The sequence below is a fragment of the Haemaphysalis longicornis genome, unplaced genomic scaffold (assembly GCF_048455015.1).
Source record: "Haemaphysalis longicornis isolate Haplotype H1 unplaced genomic scaffold, Haemaphysalis longicornis Haplotype H1 scaffold_11, whole genome shotgun sequence".
Classification (NCBI taxonomy): Eukaryota; Metazoa; Arthropoda; class Arachnida; order Ixodida; family Ixodidae; genus Haemaphysalis; species Haemaphysalis longicornis.
The window spans coordinates 53,781,116-53,804,264 of record NW_027526214.1 but is presented as its reverse complement, the minus strand read 5'-3'; the positions used below and the strand labels follow the sequence as shown (position 1 = coordinate 53,804,264).

Sequence of the window (23,149 nt, the reverse complement as noted above, 5' to 3'; positions counted from 1 at the left end):
ATAAAGCTCGTTCAAGCATTTATCCTCTCAAGCCTCGCCTATATATGTTTACGTAAACCCCTACACGATCCTCCAAGTAGCAGACAAACAAAAGCTCAACACCCTTATTAGGAAAGATTACAAACAAGCCTTGGCTCTCCCACCGATAACATCCACCGAACGTCTTGCAGCACTAGGGATACAGAACACCATAGAAGAAATCGTGGAAGCCCATCTCACGGCACAGAAAGTCCGGCTCGGCCTCACGAGCACGGGTCGAGCCGTTTTGGATTCTTTAAAGCTTAACGCCCTCACGGAGACGGAAGACGCGGTCATAGTCCCTCTAGAAATCAGGGAAAGACTGAAACCTAAACCCTTGCCGAGGAACATGCACCCTGAACACCATCAAGCACGAAGAGCTGCTATAGGCAGAAGCCCTTCAACGTCAGTACGGAAAATCCGAGGAAGTGGTATACAATGACGCCGCGGACTATGCTAGGTATAAAGTAAAAGCTGCGGTAACCGCCACACCCCACTTCCTCCTCAGTAGCTTAACATTACGGGAGGCAACGACGCTGCAAGCAGAAGAGACGGCAATCGCCCTCGCAGTCGCTCAAACCCGAGCACCCACCATCATCAAGGACTGCCAAGCGGCATACAGAAATTATGTGGCGGGAAAAATTTCCACGATCGCTCTCGGCATCATCCTTCAACGCCCACCTCGGAGAAACATAAGAATAATCTAGACCCCAGTCCACTCTTCTCGCTGCGGAAACCAGGCGGCGCACGCCTTCACTCGAGATTTGGTCAGCCGAGCAACGTTAGAAGAAGAGCAAAGGACAGTATACCCCCTTCTCACGTACAAGGACATCACACAGCATTACCGGCTTGGCCGAATGCGATACCCTCCAGTTTCCGTGCAACTAACCAGGCCCAAACAGACTGCTCTTCGTCAACTCCAGACGAACACGTACCCACACCCTACGACGCTGCACGCTATACACCCCACCCTCTATGATCTCCTGAGCAGACACTGGGGCGTCCCTGCCACGCTTTACCACATGGTATGGGAATGCCAAGTTAACCCCCACATCTACCCCATCCGAGACCGCTCCCGAGAGCAGTGGAACTCGCTAGCTCTTGCCCCAGCAGATAGCTGCAGCTGATCGAACGGGCAAAGACGGCGGTTTGCTCCAATGGCGCCCTGGACTCAGGGCTGCACCCACAAGACTTTTCGAAACAATAAAAGTTGTACTCCTCATCTGCCGCCCACTGTTTTTGCTCCATGGTTGCCTCCCTGTTCAGGAGCACTCAGGCCGATTTAGATATGTGCAAAAGAAATCTGAGCAGAAAAAGAAAACATGTATCAACGTGAAGTGAAGCTGAATAGTGCTGTTACGTTATACTTTGCATTTTTATATGTTCAGCGCAGCGTTGTGGGAACATTCAACCTCCATGAATCCGCTCGTCCATGCTGTAGGTACCGCTGGTAGCATGTGCCTGCCAGGCGGAGAGCGCACGGAACGGCGGCGACGGTGGCGCAGAGCTGCTCTATGGTGCTGCTCCCCACAAAATACTCGGGATTACCACTGGCGAGCCTCCTCCGGGCTTTGAAAGAAACTTTCTCAGCGGGATCTCATTGGCGTGGCCTCACAACGATCGTAACGATGTCACAACTGCATCTGGCTCGCCCGTCGCACGTTGTGAGCCTCCTCCGACCGGCGAACGACGCCAAAACCGGTTCTAACGATCAGTGGTAAGGATCAGTAGCATGCGAATCGCGTGCACCTGTAGTCCATGTGTCTTGCGCTCGACCCTTTGAAAGACGCTCCCTTCCGTTTTCTCTCACTTCCGACTCACGGCCGGGCTACAGCGTACGGAACGCAGGAGCGTCGGCCACGGCCGGGCGACAGCGACCGACGCTCCTGCGTTCGGGACGCCGGCCCCGCCGATTCCAAATAACGGCCGGCAGAATCTCTGGTTTCGGTCTTTGTAAAGCCACTTGTGTGAATTCAAGTGACCTCGCATGGGCAATTGTTTTAGGGGTCGCTTAAAGTTTTGCTTTCCAACCAGCTTCACAGCGTGGATTGGAGCTAATTTTTTTGGCGAACGAAGCGCGGAATTTACAAATTTAGCAAGGCTTTTGTCGGAGCTGATCGGGTGGATCAGAAAGGAGCCCCTGCTCACGGGCAGTTGCCCTGACTGCGAGAGCGACGCAAAGAACGTAAGCGCCTCTTGGGGCAGCTTTGGGGCGCTGGTTATTTGAGGGCTTTCGTCTCCGCGGAACGCCAGGTGATCTACCTCCAGTATATTAGGCCTTATTCTGAAAAATTATGCAGACTATTTCTCAGACATAATTCATCTTGATGAAATTTCCGATCATGAGATCAGTGCACGGGTCACTGGACCACTACTAAAATAACTTTCAGCAAGAAAATAGCTCGTCAGAACAGAGATAATTTTGATGCAATTAATTCTGAGTTATCGATTTCCAGCGAACAGTGTCTTGAAAATTCCTTGAATTGAACTGTTGAAGAAAACTAGGTTATTTTGAACGAAGCTTTCCCTAATCTCATCAACAGATTTGTCCCTAAGATAAGCACTAATACAGACACCAATTCTTGGTTCAACCATCAGCTTCAACAGCTTAACAATGACATGAAAAGACCGAAGATAAGTCGATAGACACCGGCTTTCAACTTCCTGGCTTGATTGATTGATTGTAGGATTTAACGCGCCGACGCAACGCAGACGATGAGGCGCGCCGTAGTGGAGGGCTCCGGATTAATTTTGACCCCCTGGGGATCTTTATCGTGCGCCGAAATCTCGTGCACACGGGCTTTTTTGCTTTTCGCCTCCATCAGAAAAGCGACCGCCGCGGCCGGGAATCGAACCCGCGACCTCGTGCTCAGCAGCGCAACGCCTTAGCCACTGAGCCACCGCGGCGGGTCCAACTTCCTGGCTTAAATACAAACAATGTAACAAAGAATACCAATCACAAGTGGAATTCATCCACCATAGTTTGTATAGTCGTGACTTGTCTGCTACGATTTTCTATCGCACCGATAAACCTGGTGTGTAATTATTCCATGAATCAATCCCACTATCATCTTAGTGGTTCAATTGGTGCGACAATTGTCACATTTTAGTGTGCTCAGCTCTTAAACAATGCATCCGCATGAGTTTGTGCTCGGGAAATTATCTTTCCGTCCCCTGCCATAATTTCAAATCTGTCACAAGAAGTTCTACGCTGATAATAACAATATAGGAAGCGTATATTTACTAGTTTTAGGCAAAATAAGGATTTCCTTAGTATGTGACAACTTATGATTAAACAACAAACTTTGGAAAATATATCATGCGGCATTACTGTAATCTTAACCGCGTTTTTTTTTCTTTCGCGGTCTTCAAGTGATGGTCTTGATGTTTGGCATATTGCTAAAGTTGACCCATTCTTTAAATGAGGTAAACCTCCAGATTGTTAAACCACTACCCCGTTTCAATTAACGTATCGTTCAACCCTTTTTCAACTTGGTTGTAAATTTTAAATGCTCTCAGAACGCAGTCAGCCAACACATTCAGTACTTAGATTAGGGGGTCGCAAAGTATACCTCAGCCAAAAATGTCTGCTCAATGCTCATCACATAACTTAAAAACCTGCCCAAAAGATTTTTCTCTATATCACGTTCTCCGGCCGCCCGAATGACTCTACTACAGCAGTGTAGCAGCGTTTGGCCGGCCTTCATTCAGTTGGATCAATGAATGCGTTCGATATCCGATTTAAAAAGAAAGCCACGAAAGGCGGATCTGCTGTCACCAGCAAACGATGCAGTGCCGCTACGTGCTGGGGGTAACTACATCTTTCCCAGTGCTTCCAGACACGAAAAAAAGAATGAAAGTGTGATATGTCAGCACAGTTTTCTCGGGGGTCACTCATGTGACACATGGCTCGCCGGTTTTACTGGCACTTCTCATCTCTTGGCGCTAATGATCAGGTTGACACAAATTATCCAGATTTTTCTCAATCTTTGCATCGCGTTCCTCATCATGAACTTCCACGCACGCTAAGCCGTCCTAATATTCATTCTGAGTTCTTACATGGATTATTTTTTTTTCGCTGACGTACGGCCGGGCTACAGCGGCGTCATCCGCCGCTCTAGCCCGGCTGTGGCCGACGCTGCGGCGTTCGGAACGCCGCCCTCCCAGGTAACGGCTGGAAGACTCTCTGGTTTCACCCTTTGTAGAGCCACGTGTGTGAATTCAAGTACGTCGCATGGCCAATTTTTGTTAGTGTCGTTTACAGCTTTGCTCTCCAACCACCTTCCCAACGTTGATTGGAGCCAATTTTTTCTCTCAAGCACTGCTACGTGACCATGACCTCATCATTCCTGCAACGTTAAGCGTATCACAAGTTATTCGTTTATGTTCTCGCACTCATTCATTCCACACACAATAATAGAATCGAATAACCCTCCACAGTACATTGCCACTGAATCTATCATAACAAAACGTTAGGACCCTTTTAAAAAATTAATGACTTGACCGTTTTTGTTAGCTTGGGTATTTTTTTTTGCCTGGTAGCTATGTGTTTAACAGTTCCTGCTGTTGTTCTTTGTAAAGTTTTGATTGTTATTTTGCTAACACCTATCCATTTATTTTGTTGGTTGTTTTGTACGCGTGCGCTTCCCCCTATGTAATACCCGCCTTCGGGGGCCTTTATGGTACCTGAATAAATATAAAAAAATAAAAAAATCCTTGTTCTTGACAGCCAGTTTTTTATCTGCGCAACACAACTTTCTACATGAAGGTTGTTAATTGTGGCCTCAACTCACTCACTCGCTCACCCTGTATGCTTCAACGATAACATATATGTGAGACTTCTTCGGTTCTGTCACCATAGATAGTATCATCAGATCTCTGTCTTTTACGAGGATGCTGTTTGCTTTTAAATGACTACAAATACTGCCGCGCCGATTGCTTTGTCCCGGCGACTAAAACGTATCTTGAATACTAAAAAGTACCTTTTGGTTACCAGAAAAAGTACTTCCGTTTAAGGTACGCCCTATACGTTCCCACATCCGGTAAGACATCTGTCGCGTAGTTGCACTATGCTAAAGCCATCTGTCCACATGCCTCATTTCGGCCTCATTTCGGCCGTCGCGCCGAAGTAAAACACATTTAACGCGATAGCGTTATTACACTCTTAATCTGGTTCCATATAAGTTCCAGTTAAAAAGGGTGCTCCATATATTTTATGTGGATCCGAACGAAAGAATAACTGGAACGAAGCATATAGGTGGATCTTATCTGGAACCGTCAGCTTGTTTTCTTTATGTTCGTGGTTTTTATCTGGAACCAAAGAAATGGGGTCATGCGATGTCGGCGCTTCCGGTTACTGTTCCACTTATGTCCCAGTAAACGGTTGGGGAGAGTGCGTTTGTATATTTTTTGCTCGTGTCTTGTTCCACATAACTCGTGCACGACAGTGAAGTATGCACTCTTTCATGCATCAACTGGAACAATGAACCGCATATATATTAGGTGCTTCTTGACCCAAGATGCACGTGCGCGTTTAATATACACGCGCACACCGCACATAAAATTTAATGAACTTCGCAAACATCTATGAATCTGCCTTGCAGCAGTTAACTTTCATAATACGGCTAAGCTGTAGTTTTAGTGATGTCCTTTGACAGAAAACGAAATCCCACTTTTTTGTCAACGCCGTACAAAGCATTAAAAATGTCGAGAGGAGGATATCTTAGGCAAAAGAAGAAATTGCAGGAACCCATTTCCAGGTGTTCTGCGGCACCCAAACCGCTTTCGTGAACATCGTATTTTTCTAATTTTAGGCGTCAAGTACAAAATTACCAGTGACTTCAATTTGAGAAGGACTAAACGTCTTCCCTTTCCCCGTCTGCCGTTCGGGCAAAGCCATAGCTGCTATAGTGCTGAAGAATTCGTGGTGCTTTTGTGAACATCTTGATTACGAAATACTTGTTGAGGCCATTACATTTTATGCATTTGGTTTAAAAAGTTGCGCAGAAACGGCAGTTTTTGTTCAACACTCAGTCATCATCTCGCTGTGGTGTAGTACGCGCTCAATGGTACTTAGTCCACGTTACTTATGTTGTGATGGGGTGCATACATAATGGTAACCCGCTGCGTCACATTTTACACCATGCACACACATCATGCTACGCATGCAGTTATATGCTTAGAAGTTCGTTTTTGTATTTTGTCTCGTCCCGGCTATTAATTTTCACTAGCAAAAACGAAAGCCTCTTTGCAGGAGGAGAACGACACAGAACCCGGAGAACTAAATCTGCCCCGCGGCATCTGCCTTACATTCTATATAGTTATATTTAAATGTCATTCTTATTTCAAATTATGCATTGCAGTATCGCGAAAATTCGCAGTGTTACCCTAATGTTGTTACTTGCCATAGTAATTCAAGTTTACCGAATGACGTGCCTTCTCCTGCTGGTACCCCCGTTCCTCTTTTCCTGCACTATTGGTGTTCATGAAGAAAAAGTGCTGGAAAACGGGCAGATGTATTATTACTCGCTAATTAGCGAGTAATCACACTGGATTCACTATACGGAAGTAGTTTTCTATAACGCGGATATCAAAGAGCGTCGCAGTATATATTATTGGTATTGGAAAGACTTGTTGTCAAGAGAACGCAGTCAATAAAGAAGCGTCGTTTTGTTTTCACTGCAAAGAACGAAATAAAGCTGCCATCAAAGTTTATGCACACATACCGCACGCGCTCACGGCCCGCGGAGAGAAACAACTTTAGCCCAACTAACGTGTTATTGACTAATATCTGAGCTCTTTGTTCCAGCCTCAGCGTCGCGTAGACGTCCGTTTAGAGGCCTACTCCTATTTTCCGAAGCAAATTAAGCGATCAAGGGTGCCGAGCTTGTGATCTCTTCCGCGGACTGGTCACTGGCCACGGCGTGCATCGCACAAGGCACGGAGGAAGGAAAAGTTGGCCGAAACCATTACGAAACGACCGCCACTTCACTGCGGCATGCCGTGCGTATGCATTGACAGCCGCAAGGCAGCGCCGCTTGCGTTGATGCATGGTATAGTGGGACGGAACGGGTACAACGACGATGAATGAAAAACGGGACTGCGTGAAAACTTTTAACGACAGCAGCGCCCCTACGTCTCAACGTTCGCGCAAGCTAGTTTTTGTTCGTCCACATGCAGCGCCACCAGTGGCCTTCTATAGCGGTTTTCTTGATTGCTCGCGTTATGCGCCTGATGTTCTATGCCTGATGTACTAAATGAACTGTCGGTCAGACTGGCGGGAACGGTTATCAGTTTGGTTGTGGCGTGAAACTGCGAATTTCTTCATGTCCTCGGGCTGTATTTACTGTTCGACGAAGTGAAGTGTGCTGGGAGGCGCAAAAAAGGTCAGTGCTGCTTATTTAGGGTCTGGTAACGGTTGTTGTTTATTGACTTGTTCATCACTGCGTCCGATAAACGTGCCGCTCCGCTGCCTGTCCGATGCGAGAAACGTTTGTGGCCGTTATTCACTTAAAGGAGTACTGACACGAAATTTCAAAGCTGAGATAACTATGTAAAACGCTTCCTTTTTATCAGGAGATATCTCCCAGCAAGTTTCAACAGAAACCGTTCAGCGAAACATATTTAAAATCCATTTTAATATTCGACCGCACGAGAAAGCCCAGAGCGGGCCGACGTGACATCATCTGCTACGTGCCCCAAACTGCCGACGTCGGGGCTCCCGTGACGAAGCCGACGCGCTGGCTGTGGTTGGCGCGCGCTGCTCGGGCGTGTGTACACGTCATGGTTTTGGGACTGACGTCATGCTGCCCGGGTGTGTGGGGACGGCGAAGACCTCGGCCGGTCTGGGCGCGCGCGTGCGCTCGCTCGCGCGCGCTTCCAGAGAGGCAGCGATACGGCAAGAATGGTGACGCCATGTGGTACATGCTGTCATGGCGGCCGTTCGGAGTTTTTTTTGTCGAAACCGAAACTGGCACGAATAAACGACGCTGTAAATGAATGTTTACGCTGCGCTCGACCGTCTAATCTGTCATTCTATGATTAGTGGGCTGGTAGGCACGCATAGCAGCGAAAAAAACGTAACATGAAAATTTCGTGTCAGTACTCCTTTAAGCTTGTGTGTTTGTGCGTCGGAGTCGGCTTGACATTTCTGACTGCATACGTTAGCTAGTGCTATTTAGAAAGTCACTGGTGCGCGCATTTCTCGAGTCTGCATGTCCCCTTATGGTGGGGTGTTGCTTAGTTGTATATTGACGGTTGCTGCACCTGTCAGCGGTACTGCATCTTCTCGGGTTAGTCGCACGCTATTGTCTCGCGCGAACACACTGCGCAGCTTGTTTGTCGGAGCGTCTGTCTTTAGACTTATCGGTATTTTCAAACTTCCGTGTTAATTGCGTTGTGTTGGTCTTCTGAGAGCCATAAATTTACTGTGCTAATCACGCTATTCCGCCTAATGTTGATGTGCATTCAAGACGTTGGCGGCAGCATTGCTTACGTTTATCTGTGCTGTGTGTGTAGTTGTTCCCTGTTTCTTCCAATGCCTTCGATGAATTCAGATGGTCTATTTACACTAGTCAACTTTAGTTGGCTCCCTGACGTGTAGTAAAATGCAAGGGAAAGTGGTTGTCTGAGCAGCAGCGTAGTAACAAAACGTTCCTTTTGTGAAGGAGAAGTCAGGTGGAAACACGCAGAAAGTGTGGAGCCGTTTCTATGCTGTTAATGTCAGTGGTAACCTGAGACCTCAGAACAATTACCCATAACGCTGACGTGTGGACTATTAGAAGTTTTAACGTCACAAAGTAAGTTTAAAAATAATTCATTCCTGCCGTTTTATGCTATCACTGTCTGGCAGCTAGAGAGTTGGAATAATTTTCAAAACGCTCAGGTGCAAAGTTGTTGTATCATGATGTGCACCAAACATTAATCCATTTCTGTTCTCCTTTGAACGTAGAAATTATACTGCAAAAGCAGATTGCTACATTCTGTATTCATACTCTATGACCTGTTCAGAAAGAGTCTGTGGCTGACTGTGGAGACATTTTGCCCTCCACTGATAGGTTGTGGCAAATGTTTTTGTTCCTCTGCAAAAAAATGAAAACAAATTATTTCCATTATTTACATGCTGCTGCGAAGTCATGGTTGTGTCATTTACTGGCCGAAGACATCTTCGGCATGCTGAAGGGTCGTCGGGGAGAGTGCGACGGATTATGAATGCCCTGTGGAGCTCATAAGCCACAAAAGAGTACCTTTTGAGTCGTGCATATTGTGCAGATATTCACCAGTTCGCATAGACCAAGGACAGGTGAGCTTAAAGTATGTTCAAATATTTTTATACCTCAAATTGTTAGCAAGAAAAGATTACCAGGGCTTCCGCTGTAAAAAAGACATTCGACTTTCGTGGAACGAATCAGACATTGTTCAATATTTTCTCGTGCTCCCTGGGTAAAGCAAGGCATAAATTTATTCTCTGATATTTTTGTTTGTTTTGTTTATTTTTTAGGCAATAGGGCGAAGATAGACCTAAAACAGCTGTACAAGGAATGCATATGGCCATTTTAATTGTATTTGGACCCATTCTTGTTAGTGTATCATCAGAAGGCAACACATTAAAGCTCCTGCACGGGCTGAAATCATTGCATTCTACAAGTAAGTACTCGCTGCCACTTTTGGGTCTTTCATGGCGCGTTTTTAGGTGCCGTAGTTTCTTTGTAACTAATGGTTTGAAACTTACTTCTTTTCAGTGACAGCTTGGCCTGTGGCTCAAGGTGACAGTAGGAGCTTTTAGGAACACGTTAGCGAAACTTTCGTGGAAGTGCACTTTGAGACGTCCCTGGCAGAAACACCCGGGTCTTAATTTCGGTTGGGTAAGCTGACATTTTGTTTTTGCGGGACTCAATTTCTGGGGCTGTTCTTCCTAATAAAATCTCACTGTTAAGAAGTTATCGTGAACGCTAATATTGGCCATTGTGTTCACATTCCGCCTATTACGGATGCTCCAACAGTGGCCAAAAAAACCACTCTCTTGTATTTACGTTTTGTAAATATTTACCTTTTACACCTTGAGAGTTGTTGCTGTGATTTGCCAGCACCACGGACACGCCCAACTGGTTGCTGCTACAACAATACGGTGGCAACCGACGATTTAAATTTCCCGCTTTTAATACGCCCGTAGCACCAATAATACTCCCGAATACAGCCGTAGCATGAGTAATGCTTGCATTGGATTTTGACAGGTGGTTAAATAAGGGGTAATTTTTTTGAAGGGAATTGTTTAGAGCACAGAAAGTTACGTCTGCAAGAAAATGTGCTATAGTTGTGATTTATAAGAAAATTGTGCAAAAGCCTAGTTCAGCATTAGTCAGCTCAACTTCTGCCTCATACCACTACGAACCATGGAGGTAATACATATCGAGAGGGAAATATTTTAGATGAAACTAATTCCCCGAACAATTTCTGCCACAGTACAATAGTTATGATTTCATATTACTGGCCATTTATTTCTTTGCGGTAGAAACATTGTTTAGCTGTAAGTTATATTAAGCCAGCCTCACTACAGCATTCTAGGGAGCACATTATACAGTACAGAGAACATTTTTTGCAGAGAGAAGGTGTGTAAAATATAATGCCGAAAGGTGATTATAGTAATTATTATTTGATTAATAAACAAAACCTCTCAAGGATAAAAAACCTTATATTCAGGATACCGAGGCAACAAGGTGGGATACTTTCCAGAATCAGGGCAATTTCATTGATTGTCTGTGGTGATATTGTTTAGCGCACTTTCACCTCTAGCAGCACTCCCAGAAAAAAACCCAAGAAATGACTGATTTTAAATCAATTATTGTGTTATGAAAGTGCCTAAGCAACTCACTCATTTAAAGCAACCATGTAACAAAATATTTTTGTTTCCTTGAAGGTACATGAGGTGAGCAGTAAGTCTTCTCGAGGCCAGGTTATTCTGAGAGAAGGGAGTGGCGGCATCAATATTGCCCGCAAGAAGCACATCCCGGATTCGCCGCCTGCATTGTCACTTCAGAATATGGTCACCCTCTTCGCCGCATATGTCATCTTTTTCATCGTTTCATCATGTTGTTATGGTTGTGTGCCTTTGAAGAGTTCTTGAGACTTTTGCAGGGAATTCTTGGAAAGCATGAGAAGTTTGACAGTGGCCTGGTGTCATTTAAGTTGGAGTCTCTGTTAAAATACTTGAAGTGTTCAGCTCTACTTGGGATTTTAAATTATTGGTAGAGGTTAAAGCATCTCTTGAAAGGCATGAAAGAGGTAAGATAGAAGGCATGAAGGGGGTGAGGTCAGATGAAGAGGTTTAAGTTACTGGCACATGCAAGTTTCATGTCAACTGAACACTGAAGTCGTGCCTTATTTTTCATCATTGGCACAATGCGCAGGCTGTATTTGAATCTACAGTGGGTGTTAATGTAGTTCATGGCACCGCATTGTAACGTCCTATTACTCAAGTGTAGCTCATGAGATTTTTTTTCGTGGCAGTGCTGCTGCTGATGCAAAAGTGACAGTGCTTATTTACGCAGATGGCTTCCGCCTTCATTGATAAATTTTAGTACTGTAAGTGAGCTGACACCCATGTCGTAGAAGGATTTAAAATGTGCGTATTTCGCTTGAACAAGTCTTCTCCTTTGAACAAAGGTGCATTTCTTGCTTGGCAGAAGCAGGGCTTTGGTCACAATTACACTGGCAGCAAGACGGGAGGGTTTTTATAGCACGCAACTGTGAATTTTACCTAAGGTAAAACGTTGAGGCTGGAAAAAATGCTTTCAAGTCTGCTTTGTAAAACTGGTCCCCTGTATGATTCAACGCTGGCTTGTTTGCTTCTTAAGGATGTCTGACTTGTTCCCGCTTGAATTGACAACGTATATAATTAGTCTGCTTGTTAAATTTTAATATGTGTAACATGCTTCCAGCTACCTGGTTTGCAAAATTACATAAGATTCACGCTGGCTTTTGTGTGATTGGCTGGGATGAATTATTTTAAACAACTACAAATTGTTTGGTGAAGTAACGTGCCTTAAGTCAAAGGCCTTTTCAGGACGCTCATAAAGTTTATTTTGCCAGCAAATAGCTTGATGTTACACTTACGTCTGGTGTGAGGAAACTACTATCTTTAATAATCATGTTTTAATTGTGGCATACTGCTGCATGTGACCTCTCGTGTCAAAATGTTTTATCGTTAATCTTGGCTCGAGCGTTGTTTTCCTAAACTCTTGCACTGCACTGTTGTAGGTTTGTGATAATACAACCGTGTATGGCTTGTTTTTAGGCCTTTCCCTACAATTTAATAGCAAACTGCATTTTCCCGAACAGTTATGCGTAAACATAGTATGGCAAGCGCAATGAGTAATTCCGCCTTTGAATTACCTTGGTTTATCTGATAAGACAGCATATTTCATGCTCACTGTTTTATAATGTCTGTGTCAGTACCGTGGTAGACGCACACGTCTAATACCATCTTTATTAACCATGTTTTTGAGTAAAAGTGAATATGTGAAAATGCCACTTGGAGCCTAGTGTTATCGTTATGGTATTTATTCCTTGTACGTTGGTCATTTTCTGTGCAATTTAAAATAGACAGCTATTCAAACTGAAATTTGAATACTAACACCCAATAAAGTTGAATAGTATGTTGAAAAGCAGTGTATGAGTCATAATAGTTTGTTTCGTGCGTATTTTAATGCAAGTATAGTGTTTCCTTTACATGCAGCTGAAACCCAGACCAGGATTCTGCGGGTGAAGCCAAAGACTGTGTGCCGCTCTAGGTGCCTCAGACCAACTTTATATAGAACTGTGCACCGATAGGCAACTGTTGGGAACTATCAGGGACCACACTGCTGCGGTGGTTTCTGCTCTCCAATTGTTGGTATCACTGTGGGTCATATATCAAGGCTGTGTTAAAATGGTTCTTGCGGTTTCCTGCTGATACCAATGCATCTGCCAGCCTGTCATATGACCTCGGTGTATACCGACAGGAAAGCAGAAATATTGGAAAAGTGGAGTCCATAGACAGCTTCCTAATGTCTATAGGAACACCGTTTTATATAAAAAGCTGGTCTGAAGGTACCTGGAACGGCGCACCGGATAAATTCCATAATCATTTTACATGGACCAATGTTCCAGTAACTTAAACTACCCTTTTATTTGGACAGTGATCCGCATACTTTTATTTGGAACACCGATCCACATAATTTAGTTGGAAAATATGTGGTGCACTGTTCCACTTAATTTTCAGGATATGTGGAACACGGTTCCAATAATATAACCGGAACTTTTTTGCAAAAAAGTTCCAGTTACTAAGTGGATCTTACGTGGAACCAGATTAAGAGTGTAGGTTCGTTTTGCGATTTCCCCGTGGCTGCTCGCCGTACGCTATCAGCCGTGCTCATCACGTTTCCGCGGAAAGCTGTCATCGCTGCCACTCGGAAGCTATGACTGAGACAGCGAGATGCGACTGTTCGCCTAAATCTGGAATATGGCACAACAACGGCGACTGAAGCGTGCAGAGGAGGACAAGGACACCACAAGGGAGCCGTACCAGCGCAGTCAAGTTCGTTCTACGCTCTGTCGGTGTTGCATACTCGACACGGTCGTCATCCGTGCCCGCATCTGACGTTACCGCACCAAAGCGCCTCTCTACCAGACCGTAACAAAGTTTAATTTTCCGTAGTTCACGAGGCGAAGCCACACCTGGGATACGAGGCGCGCAGTAGTGGAGGGCTCCGGATTGATTTCGACTACCTGGGATCTTTAACGTGCGCCGAAATCTTCCCAGATGCACATTTTTGTTTTCTGCGTCCATCAGGAAAACTGCCGCCGCGGCGGGCAATCGAACTTACGTTATTTGGATTAGCAGCGCAATGTCTTGCCCTTTGAGCCACCGCAGCGCGTTTTCTACAGTAACTGATGCCGGCACCAGCACTGGGTCACAAACTGAAACAGGGAGCAAAGGATTAACGCCAGTCTCCCAAAAATCAAGGAAGGCATACACTACAAGCCGACATGAACTAAAATGAAAGCGAATATAGAGAGCGTCTCATATTACACTAATTCTCGAGCTAATTTTCGATATTCCCGCAGTGTTTTTGCCGCAAGCTGTGTGGGGCAAACGATGGAAGGCGCCACGCGGCAAAGCTTAAAGTCACCCTAAAAGTGTGGACGGATATCCTCCCTGAGAGCTGTCACATAAGAATGGTCGGCGTGACCTTGGACTCACGAGGTACAGTCGATCTCACAATCGCTAAAAAATATAAAATCTTTAACCGCTTGTCCACATTATAAAACGCCTAACCAAGAGCAAGATAAACGCAGTAGTGATGGAAGAAAGGATAATACTGATGCAGCCACTGATTATAAGTTGGATTTTACAGAGCCTACCGTACCGCTAACTTGCCCGCACCGATAGGGATCAAATGAACACCACCAACCGGACAGCATACAAGGCAGCCCTCCACCCCGCATTTTTTTCCGTGAGATGAACTGAGAACCGGTGGGTCAGCACCGGAGACGAGTCTAGAAGAAGGGGGAGGCCTTTAACTGTATGAAGGGACGAAAGAAGAAAAATTTGGAGGCAAAGAATAAACTAAGCTGGCAGCGCAGCAGCACAAGAGCGGTTGAAGGTCAATAGGTCTTCGTCCTGCCGCGGAGCTCAATTAGCGGTTGATGATGTTGATGAATATTTCCTCACATGGGCGCTTTAAAACGCATTCGAAGAAATCACATGAAGGCTCTCAAAACACCAAGGACGTGGCTCGGAAAACAAAACCGGTACGGGAAATCATCGACTGCACGCCATCACGGTCATATCACGGATCCAGCGACTTGGCATAAAACCCGCCGCAATGACTCAGTGGCTAAGGCGCTGTGCTGCTGAGCTCGAGGACGCGGGTTCGATTCCTGGCCGCGGCGCCCGCTTTTCTGATGAGAGCAAAAAGCAAAACTCAAATGTGTTCGAGATTTCGCCGCACGTTCAAGATACCCAGCTGGTCAAAATATAATCCGGAGCCCTCCACTACCGCGCGCCTCATCTCCTGGGAAGCGTCCGCGCCTTAACCCCACAATCGATCAAATCAATCATCGATTCCGCATAGAAACTCCCTACCAATAACCTCGACCCAAACCTACAAAAGGTGAGGTAATATGACGGTATGAAGTTAATTGGAGTAAAGTCATATGCCATGAAAACACAGCATACACCGACTCCGTGATGTACGAAAGTTAGAGGCAGCAATTGTCGTAGTTGACTCCACTGCCAATCTTTATGACTGCGTGACCCTCGTACATACAGCGACAAATAAGCGGACGTTGGAGCCACCCTCTTCTCAATTCGACTAGTGGAAGTATCAAATAGAAGAGTAACAACATTACAGACTAACAAGGACATTCGACGGTTGGCTGCAGGCCGAGGGCCTATAAACGCTTTGGTCACATACTTCCTTCCACAATACACGAAGTTATGAGCGTCACCTCGACACCCGGACTCAGATGTCTGGAAAAGAACGAGGCACCGACCAAAAGGAACGCCAACTCAGACATCGTGTTCCCTCCGACCACGACTACCGCACACCTCTCGCAGAAAAATGTTAACAACGTCTCGTAATCCTACCCCAGGAACACGATCTCCCCCTACCTACAAAGGGGTCTAAATGGCGAAGAATTGTAAATTTTCTCGAGGATAAATCAATGCAATTGTCTACAAATAAATGAGAGTGAGGATGTTGGGTGGGAACATGATACATTAACATATACCTCTGCTAAATTCAGGGCAACACCCACTCCCTCCCACGCAACCTGGACATATACGGGGGTATACTCAAGGGCGAACAACTCAAACGCTGCCTATTCCACTTCCATGGAAACATTGGAGGCAGCTTTGACCAGCTCGTTACCTCAAGATCAGCTCGAGGTGATGGGCAGGGCAACGAAAGGAGCTGCTGCATCCATGGGCCTGGACTCCAAGTTACACCTTTGAATTCTCCAACATCTCTTCAATGCCTTTTTCAAAACCCCCAGTATTTAGTCCACAACAAAGATCTTTCCTCCATCTTCCACTCTCCCTCTTCGCAAAAAAAGTAAAAACGTTCAGTCCGGCACATACGTTAGAGAATAAACCCTGAAACACTGGCACCACCCCCGTCTAACTCCAGCTAAGCAACACCCCGCAGCCGCAACTTTTCACGCTCACATCTTCAGCCACAGATGCACAGAGGACCACCGTCTCTCCTGGGCAACGGCGATAAAACACCCTCGCTGCTAGTCTCTCTCTCTTCTCTGACCTTTAGTGCTCGTGAAGCATAGATTGCAAGTGCAGCAATTCCGCTCCAAAACGATCCCTGGGAGTCGAAGTAACGCCATCGCATCGTACATATCTTAAGACCCAAACATATATGTCATCTGAAACTTTTTACTGACTCCATAATTACAGCTACATCTTCTTTTCGTGCGCCTGCGCGCATGCTACGCAGCCACACCTTTAGCATATGCGAACAAAAGGCAGAGGAACTGCAAACATTAAACATGAGATCGATCTCCGCTTGAATGCTGAATGACTGCACGCAAACCAAGCAAGATAGTTTTTGTTCACGCCACGCAGGCGTGAGAATCGTTCTGGGGCGGTATTCTCGTAACTGTCCCTTTCGAAAACGTCCCTTTTGAGTCCCTTTCATCGTGACGTACTTCCGGTTAAGCAGTAAGCGTTGGTAGTAGGTTTGTTGCGCTTGCGTCACGTCACTTCCGGTTGTTTGCTTTTAGCCAATCAGGGCTCGCCAAAAGGGACACTTTTGAAAGGGACGCAAAAGGGACAAAACTCGAGAATACCGCCCCTGGTTTGCAGGTCGACAAGTGGTTCTGCAGCTTAGAGATAGAAATGGAAGCCGTGAATCCTATTTCAATAGCGCACGCGCATTCGTACGAAAGAACCTTTGTGAAAGGATTAATCATAAAGGAAGGAATCTCACCTGTTACTAAAACTCATTTCATCGTGCTTTCTTTCTTTGGCCACTGATAACAGCGTTACAAATTTTTACCTTTGCTCGTGCTTCTCTGGCGGCTTCTGCTTCGGCAGCCATGGCTCTCTGTAGTTGCGACGGTAGCCGGACGTCCTTGCTGCAGTAATTATGAGGGGCAGGAAAGGACCATTGCGATTAGCCACACAAAGCGCTCTTCCTATCGCTTTGCTAATTATTTGCTAACTAGCGGACTTCACATGCTTCCCGCAGAATGTTTTTTTTTCTGCGAGGGCAACTTATGACGGAATATTGCGCTAGAAACAGTCGGCAAGAGTTTCAACGTAATTATGGTGGGCATAATAAAGCGGGTTTACGCCACGCAAATTTCGGAACACCTATTAACAGGAAACATACGAACTTGTATTGGCTGTGGTATTTTCATTTAGAACGTCGTAGTTGACCACAGGCATTTTTTTAAACTCTCTCGAAAAGCACCACCGCTAAATGTCGAGCAATATATCTCGACAGGAGGCTAAGCCTTGGGCTGAACAGCAAAATGTTCCCGACATAGAGCTGGACACGATCAAAGTTTGACCGTTATACACCTGTAGAAAAGCGCGACGTTTCTTTCGGTTGGTAATTAAATATGAGCACGAAGTTTACTAATCCATTAGAGAAACATCAAGAGATCGTAATTTTTGTGTGGTTGCCCTCCTGTCATACAAGGTTTCTCCAGCCTGCCACTGGCATGCATTAGCCATAAATTCCTTATGCAACCACCACCCATGTCTGGCAAGTTCCTCTTGGCGGCGCTTCGTGCTTATCTGCGCAATATCGAGAAATAGGATGTCGTAGCCACATTGGCAGTGTGGACTGGCCGTGAGCTTCAAACGGCCATCGTCGTCGATTACAGCGACCCTCTCCTCACCATCGGAATCGAAGGAGAGGCAGCGGCAATGCAAAAAAAAAAAAAAACAAGACGCTTTTCAGCTAAACCGAATGTGGTATCGTCAAAGCGCGCTCTGCCTGGCTGTTGCGACACAGTGCATAGCGGCCGCATCTAAGCCGCTCGTGTACTTTTGAGCGTTTGAACGACAGCGCAACAAGATTCGACGCCCAAATGGTCTGCACCACCTGCATCCAAGTTCCCCGCCGGATTAAGATCGAAGTAAGCCACTGCCGCCTTTCCAGCCTACAACTTAATTTATTTATTTATTTATTTATTTATTTATTTATTTATTTATTTATTTATTTATTTATTTATTTATTTATTTATTTATTTATTTATTTATTTATTTATTTATTTATTTATTTATTTATTTATTTATTTATTTATTTATTTATTTATTTATACTGTTAGCCCAGGGACCGGTACAGAGTGGACGTACAAGAGCGAACATGGAGGCAGTGACTGCTGTCCTACACACGAGAGCAACGCAGGACGTGTGCGGCACAGTATGCGGCACAGGTATAGTATACGGCTATGTTGTGCACAGGTACAAAATGCAAGCGTACAAAGTGCAAGGGTACAAAAACAATAAGCAACTCTTGCACAAGCGCGATTCAGCCAAACTGGTCATGACACATAGCTTCCGTCTAGGGGCGGACCCGACTATAGGGCCAAGTGATAAAGAAGAGACAGCACTACCGGCTGCTATGTAGTGTAACAAGGATTTTTCAAAGTGCGCTAAAGAGTCTGATTTAGCAATTTCTGGCAGCAAATTGTTGCAGTCTTCAATTGTATAGGGAAGGAACAAATGTGTAAATGTATTTAAACGAGTCGTTACAGGAATTAATTGGTTAGGGTGACTACTTCTAACTGTACGAGACAGTCGAGGTTTCGAATATTGCTCTGTGTTAAGTTAAAGTAGTTACGGTGCATTAAGTAAAGAAACTTTCATCTCGCTACTCGGCGCCGCGCTGCGAGAGGTGGCAGGTTTAGTTTATTTAGCATGGCAGTAACCGAATATGATGACCTGTAGTTGGATCGCATAAACCTCGCGGCCCTCCTTTGAAATTTTTCAATTTTTTTTTTCACTTTGGTATTTCTTCGAAGGGCCCCATACGATGCAGGCGCATTCTAATAGTGAACAGACATTGGTTGTTTAGGCAGTCAATTTGGCTTTCGCAGTTGCTAGTTTGAGGTTCCTTCTCAAGAAAAACAATTCCCGTTCAGCTGGGCAACAATTTATATGCGTTTTTTTAATTTAAATATTCAGAAATTGTGACCCCCCGATACTTGAAGTGAGTTACACGTCTTAAATCCTTTTCAACGATCTTGTAATTGAAAGAGAGGGCATTTTTAGTTTTGTTTGTTATCCTGACGAATACTATTTTGCCATAATTATTTGCATGTCATATTTCGTTCACAATTCTAGGATTGTTTGCAATGCACGATTCAAAGTTACTTGATCACTGTGACTGGATATTTTAGAATAAATTAAGCCCTCAAAATTAAGCAGTCAATATTAGGCAATCAACTTCAAGACTGCCGCTCCCCGAATGAGGATAACATGTCAACCATACTCAGAGCGCATCGATATGCCGTGTCTTCACGCCATGTCTAAAGCCCGATACCGACACCATAATCTATCACCGATTCGTAAGTAGGCGAAGTAATTCATGCAGACATTCTTCAAGGACTCAGGTCTACCAAATTTGGCCAAGCAAGAAACAGCCACGTTTGAGCTAGTGCACACTCGTCTCGCTTTTATACGAAGAAACTCTACTCACGCATGTGTTCATTTATGCAGCGCACTGAGACATGCATAGAGGAAGCAATAGCCGTTTAACAGCAGAGCTGCTTAGGCCGACAAAAATCCGTTCGTCACACCAAAAAACTCAGAAGCTTTAACATCAAAAAATGTTACCGCGATCCCGGGAATCTAACCCAGAACCTTTAGGACGTGAGATCGGCAATTTAACCACTGGGCCACCCCAAAGGCCCGAAGGTGGCGGGTTAGCAGCGGCGGCAACAATAACATGTGCATAAAATTGAAAAAAAAAGATACCTTCCTGTGGTCGGAATTAAACCTGGGCCTCTTGCTTTATGAAACCGGCGCTTATCACTTGAGGCATCATCGCATTCCGGGCGCACACAATTTCCTTCGGCTTCGTAGCTCGGGCGTTGGTATGAACTTGGCCGAGGGTTCTGGCGCGTGCTATCGCGGTCCACTTTGGGCGAGATATGAAAGGCTGCTGAAGAAATTGTCCGGGTGTGGGGTGATGACACCTGGAGCGGAAACTTGGCACCTTACTAAACAACTCGAACGCAAGCTGAGCTCGGCTCAACAGGCTATGAAACGAATAATGATCGAAGTAGCATTTAGTGAGAGGAAACGAGCTTCCTGGATCAGAGAACAAACCAGGTAGAAGATATCATAGTTCAAATAAAGGAGAATAAATGCTCTTGGGCTGGCCGCGTGGTTCGGCGAAATGAAAATTGGCGGACTACCAGGGTGGCAGAGTGGACACCGAGAGACTGGTCTACAAAAAGAGGAAGGCCAATTACTCGGTGGAGGGACGGAATAAAATCATTCGGAGGCAAAGATTATACTTGATCTGTGCGGGAGTGGGACGGTTGGAGGTCGATCGGAGATGCCTACGTCCTGCAGTGGACTTAGTGGGCTGCTGTTGCTGCTGATGATGCATCAGCCGGGTAAGCCGGGTCTCAGACAGAGGGAGAGAGGCAGTAGCTCTGCTATTTCTCCAGCCTTGCACCACTGGTGCAAGCTGCGGCAATTGTTGGAATAATTTCAATTTAACGAGAGCTACGTCCGTTTCCCCCAACCTTACTTTCCCGTAGATAGCCATCTAATGACAGCAGACGAGAATTCGGTAAAATATAAAGCCTCTTTATAAAGGAATGTTTCTAGACAATTGAATGAAACTCAGCACAACGATGGAGTTATCTTAGGGGGCCATGTTTGTGTAATTTTTAACTGCCCAACGTTAAACCGGCAATCGCATGCACGGTCCTCCATCCGCCATTCTACGTGTATCTCGAGTGGCATATGGTTCACATTGAGGCGCGCAAGCATGCGCTGACACGTCAATGGGGCTTAGTCTGAATGGGAACCTTGATGGAGCCAACATTTCAACAAGAGAAATCGCCTTCAGATAACTCCTCTTGTCAAAGAAATGGCTCAACAATTATTCCTAATGGTGTGTTGACGGATAAGCACTTTCAGTGTGTTACAATTTTTTATTCTCTAATGATCAACCGAACAATCGGGTCGTCCTACCATCGTAGCCGTATGGTTAATTTTATTTATTCAGAAAGAAATTTTGACACTTATCACGCGTGTGTGCAATGCAGTGGGTTTTAAGTGTTTCGAGAACCATCATGAAACCCAGTAAAAGGCAACAAACCTCAAGACATCAGAGATCAAGGCGCTTGTTTTCAAGCAAAAGGAACTTACATAGTAGCCCCCTAACTTTGCGGTATCCTAAATGGTAGAATGCAGCGCACATGAACAGGTAACAGAATAAACTCTCTTAGCAAAATGGCTTGGTGCAGGTTGGTTGCCATGGCCATTTTGAGTCACGATGACTAATGTTTGTGCATAATCAGCCTCCTACTGTCCACTGCACCACAAAGGCCCTTTCCACAGACTTCAAATGCATGCTTTCATCTGAATCCATTCCTTTCTCTGCAGCGGCAAGAGTACAGTACAGACAATATTCACGCAGTAAGCACACAAAAGTAAAATTGGGCAACGAAATATTTGTGCCAAAGCAGCAGAAAAGCCTAGAATTATGACTTAAGGGTCAAAAACACTGCAGCAACTACATTTAATTGCAGAATGCTTGAGCTTTCCGAGATGCACTGTAAAGCTTACAACATGCCAATGTAAACTGCCCTAAAGCTCTGATGCAGAATAGCAGCAAGTAGATAGCTATTTTAAAGCTAAGAATGAGGATGTCATGCGATGAAGTGTGCATGTCTCATACAAACATCTGCACTGATATTCTTGAATCCTGATTTTACAGGACTCCTTGCAAAATTGCTTGCCATAATTTGGTTCAAGTTAGCTGTTGCTTAAGAGTATATATAGTATCTGCATGCGAGCAGAATGATGTGTTAAGCAGACACAGCCATGCAGCAAGTGTGGCATCTTCTGTGCAAATTAGCGGTTGCCGAAAGAAACAATGTGGCATGGCTATTAGCAGCAAATGTCCCTAGGGCAGAGGACACGCTGAGCCTTCAGCAACTGGATAGAACAAACTATTTCTGATTCGTGTTTGGGAGAAGGTGTACGTACATGCAAGTCGAAAATTTCGACATTAAGAGCATACAAAAAGAAAGTGCAACTCTCGGCCTAGGGCAAGCACAAATCATGGCTGCGTGTTTATGCACACGGTCAGCTGCCTGTACTTCAATGAATGTGCAAGTAGTTTTCTCCACCACCTATTCACCAAGTAGGGTTTTATGCTGACCATACTACTAGAAAGAGCAGGTTACGGGGTGGCAAGGGTTGGCTGCAGCTAATCCCGCATGGCAGGCAAGTATGTGGCCCTGAAAAGGGCCGCTTCAACAAGCCGATAATCTTCGGTGGTGCCTCGTTGCACCTCAGGATGGCTACCAGTACTGCAGGCAGTCATTCCTCTTATGCCCTTGGCTCCGCAGCGGTCACAGTGGGAGAAGGTGTACTTGGCACCAGGTGCAACTCGTTCTGGTGACAGAATGCCCCGCCCGTACCGCCTGGCCAGCGCCTTCACAAGGATCGCGGACATCTCGTCGATGCCACGATCCCTGGACACGTGGTATCCATCCGCGGCAAATAGGGACCGCTTCGGCTGTTTGGTCGCGTTCAGGAAACGGTGCTGCGCACAAATTCAACAAAGCAAGCAGACTGTCAGGGCAAATGAAAGCACACTTCACAGTACAGATATTTGGTGTTTGGTTACAACAGGACTCGCGAAGAAATGCGAAAAAGGCATCGGCTCACTACTAAGTTCTTTGTAAACCATGTATGCAAACATTCAGTGCCACTCTCTGCCATAAATAGGTTCTTTCTATTCCCCTGCTACTCTAGCGTCCGAATGTCATTTGACTCAAATGCCAAGTTGTGCTGCTACACTAGGTTTTTAAATGCCATTCGGCTCAAATGACATTCGAGCCAAATAAGCACCGAAAGAAACATTTGGGATTTCAAATG

At 45.4% G+C, this 23,149-nt stretch overlaps 1 protein-coding gene across 1 annotated transcript in view; it reads right to left on the bottom strand.

Moving 5' to 3' along the window:
* Window positions 1-23,149, bottom strand: part of LOC144160643 (band 7 protein AGAP004871-like) — a 121,879-nt gene that overhangs the window by 28,425 nt on the left and 70,305 nt on the right. The window contains exon 7 of the mRNA XM_077691872.1: window positions 17,067-17,145. Within this exon, the coding sequence (XP_077547998.1) occupies window positions 17,067-17,145 (79 nt within the window). The remainder of the gene's footprint in view (window positions 1-17,066; window positions 17,146-23,149) is intronic.